Here is a 3,730-nt window from a genome sequence, read left to right as displayed (position 1 = left end):
CCATTCACAGCTACTACTGAACCATTGTTGGGAATTGGACTGCAGACTGTAAGTCATCAATGAATTCCTTTACTATATAGAGACTATCCGTAAGTTCTGTGACTCTAGAGAACCCTAATACACAAGCAGTACTTCCACTGAACCACATCCTAAGTGGTCCATGGCTCCAGTGTCATAGACTTCACCTGTTCTCCCAGTCCTTAACTTTTGGAAGCAGGGTCTTGCTAGTTAGTGTGAACGTTGAGTTCTTAGCCCCTCGTGAGGTGAGGAGGCTTCACCACACAGTCCCCTGACCTTCACTGAAGGCTCACCAGAGCCCTGTATCAACAGAGTAAAGATTATGAGCCAAAATCTGAAAGCGTGGGCAACATAAATCCATCCTCATTCATTCATTACAAAAAGCCCTAGAACTTTCTCATCAGAACTGAGCCAAAGCCAGGCATGATAGCACATACCTATGATCTCAACACTTGGGAGGCAGAGGCAGGACTATCTCTGTAAGTTCAAGACCAGCTTGGTCTACAAAGTAAGTTCCAGGACAGCCAGGGCTACACAGAGAAACTCAGTCTCCAAAACAAAGAATTGACCCAAAAGCCAGGAGCCCAAGCAACAAATAGCGATTTGGATTATGGAGGCTGGGTTGGAATCTTTGATCAGTTAGCCATTCCTAGCCTGATGGCTACCTTGAAAATCCTGTTTAAGCACCTCAAATGGGATTCACTAATTGTTTACAGGGAAATGGTAGACTAACATTATTCTCAAGAATCAAGTCACCTTCTCCTGTTCTCCAACTGAAAGCCAACTTGTTAAGAGTATCCTATCCTGTTCATGCTAATTTATGCCCGGAATGAACTTAACTGGTGTTGCTAAACTCTTTCACACTGGGTGAGTGCAGAGGAGGTGCTGGTGGGTTAGTGTGGAGGAGGCTGGGGCAAGCACAGCCCATGTCTGGTCTTGTCTTCTGACCACCCACTCCTGATCTGCCGTTCTCTCCAGTGAGGCTCAAGCTTAGGTGATATCTCCCACTAACCCAAACACTTAGCTGCTCTTTTGGATGAGGGGGAAGGGCACTAGAAATTCCCCCACTACTGGTTAGGCAGCATTCAGGATGGTCTGCACTGGATTGGGACCTGGACTGGAGTATCTATTAGCTCAAGAGGAAGTGGCTTGAGGGGTCTGACACTCAGCGCGCTGGCACTGAGACCTTGCATCTCCAGACTGGAGCAGGACGGTGCTCACACAAGTCTTCAAGCCCCTTCCTTCCTCTATGGGAAAACAACCCCTAGCCTAACATGTCAGTCCTCCCATCCCTTCATCAGATCTGGGAAGGACTCTCGTGTTTACTGCGATGTTGGTTTTCCTGCAACTCCTTGGCAGCCTTGAAGCAAGCTGGTAACCTGACTCCCTACCCAAACTGTCACCACAGCAGTATCATCAGCCGCATTGAAGTTGATGTCAGCACACCCTGATGGGGCTGTGAGAAAGCTGAAGGTCACAGAAAAGGGCAGTGTTTGGTAGGTCTGCACACTAGGATGGTACACCTCAACTGGAAGGAATACCAAAGAAGGTCCCATCATACCCAGAAGCCCGAGTGTGGGGCTGACAGATGGCTGTGGTCATTGTACAAGCCTGGAGTCGTCATTATGTGGGCTGCAGGAATCTACATACACCATCCTCTGGAAGATTGTAGCTCCTACACATCACCCTTGTGGCTGGGTTCCTGTAGAAGCTCAGCCATGGTAGGAACACAGGGTTTGTAGCAGGCCTTTTACCTAGGCCCTTCCAACAGGTCTCTATTGTCTCACCTCTGCTGGCATTTTACTCAAGCATGCCCATGGTTAGTTAGATCTCCAGGGACCTCACTGCAACTAGCCAGGCCTGCTAGCCATCACAGCTCCCGACCAGCAGAGACAGACTTTCCCCATAACACTCCCTTCCTAGAACTTCACTGACATTCTTCAGCAAAGGGTAGCTGTACCTGAAGTCCCAGACAAGATACAACCACATCAAGAGGCTTCTGGTAGACCTGGTTTTAAAGGAAAATCAAGACAGAAAGCAAGCCCTGGCTTAAAGATGACTATAATATCTGAATGGCCACAAGCGGCCAATACCACAGTAAATGCAGGAAAGCCTTGACCAAGTAGCAAGGATCCAACCTGGTCCCCAGCACCACCAGCCAGCCCCTCTATTCTAAGTCCCTGGTCAAATCTTAGGTTCCTAGCAACCCCATCTTACCACCTCTCACCTATTTGCCATGGCCCTCCCTGTTGTTTCTACAAGATTTTGGGTATGCTGCCTTGTATGAAGCACTTGTGTACCTAGTGTTGGCAGTCATGGGACAGTTATGAGCAATCACATGGGTGCTAGGAACCCAACACTGGCCCTCTCCAAGTTCTCCTAACCACTGAGCCATCTCTCCAGTCTGTCATTTCTTATTACTGTGAACACTGAAGGCTGACTTTTCTCTGCAAGCTCACTTTTTGCTCAGTTAAGGTGCCTGGCACATCTAGGACAGACACTGGAAAGTTGTATGAACTTCTAAAACAATCATCCAGTTTCTTTGGTATCTGACAGGGTTTGCAAAATGTGCGTGAGGTTGTGTGGAGGTGGGGGGGGGGGGAGGGAAGCTTGTGTTCACAGGCCAGGAGAGAGCAAATAATACCTTGGGCTGCCTTCACAGGCATGTCTGCAGGACTCCCTGCTTGTTATGTGGGCATTAGGATCCCAAACCTGGCCCTCATGATTGTGCAGCAAGCATTCTAACACACTGCAGAACACCACTCTTCCCTCAAAGCCACAAGAACAGAGCTTGTGCACACCTTCAGAGTGACTGAGGTGAGCACAAGACCACTGCCTGTTGACAAGGCTTTTGTCAGAATTCCTGCTTAGACACCAAGACGGTTAAGACAGGTTAGCCATCAGTCTACCACACATGCTCCAGTCTTGGTGAGGTCTACTTTTTTACCTAGAGTATTTCCTGACCATGGGATCATGGGCCACCCATACTGAGGCTTGTCAAGTCATCTGGCCTTAGCCCTTTAATTTCACACTAAAAGGGACCCAGAAGTCAGTCTATGGTTAAGGTCTTTCCCCTTGACACAAGTACTGGGTTGCCAGGGTTCCAGATTATTCAACTGCTGCACTACTTTTTCTGATGCTGGAGCTCTAACCCAGGGCCTTATTCATGCAGGCAGATGGTCTGCCACTATTTCAGATTCCAAACCATGTTTAAGAAGTAGCTCACTTATTCTCCAGCGAGGATTTGAATAGTGATGATCAAAGATCCTGTCTTTCCTCATTACTAACGTACCATAGACGGCCCCCGCCTCTGTACCACAGACACAGTGTAAGCTAGTTAGGAGCCTTATTTAGAAATGTGAGAGTACAACTAGGCTTTACCAAAGAGTAATGTATTTATTTTGCTTAGTCTTAGAAAATACGGTTTTGGCAGTTATCACACAAAATGTCCTAATATCTTAAAAAAAAAAAAAAAAAAAAGAACAAAAAAAGAAAAACATGAGAAAACAGACCCAAAATGTTAAGATTTTATTTACAAAGCTTTTCCTTGTTGTACAGAAAGTAAAAATGTTGTTACAATCGCAGTGTAACTGGCAGCCAGGACGGTAACTCACCAATCACAGCTGTCACGATACAGCAAGAGTCTTACACGAAAACCTAACAACGTTTACAATTTTGTTGGGGCGAAGTCCCCAGGCTTGGTGGTGGATTA

At 46.9% G+C, this 3,730-nt stretch overlaps 1 protein-coding gene across 1 annotated transcript in view; it reads right to left on the bottom strand.

Moving 5' to 3' along the window:
* Anp32b (acidic nuclear phosphoprotein 32 family member B) overlaps positions 1–3,730 on the bottom strand; it is a 40,324-nt gene that overhangs the window by 14,807 nt on the left and 21,787 nt on the right. Inside the window, exon 7 of the mRNA XM_029539790.1 lies at positions 1,410–1,546. Coding sequence (XP_029395650.1) covers positions 1,410–1,546 — 137 coding nt within the window. The remainder of the gene's footprint in view (positions 1–1,409; positions 1,547–3,730) is intronic.

The sequence above is a fragment of the Mus pahari genome, chromosome 6 (assembly GCF_900095145.1).
Source record: "Mus pahari chromosome 6, PAHARI_EIJ_v1.1, whole genome shotgun sequence".
Classification (NCBI taxonomy): domain Eukaryota; kingdom Metazoa; phylum Chordata; class Mammalia; order Rodentia; family Muridae; genus Mus; species Mus pahari.
Note: the sequence above shows the minus strand (reverse complement) of the source record. Positions and strands in the feature narration are given on the sequence as shown.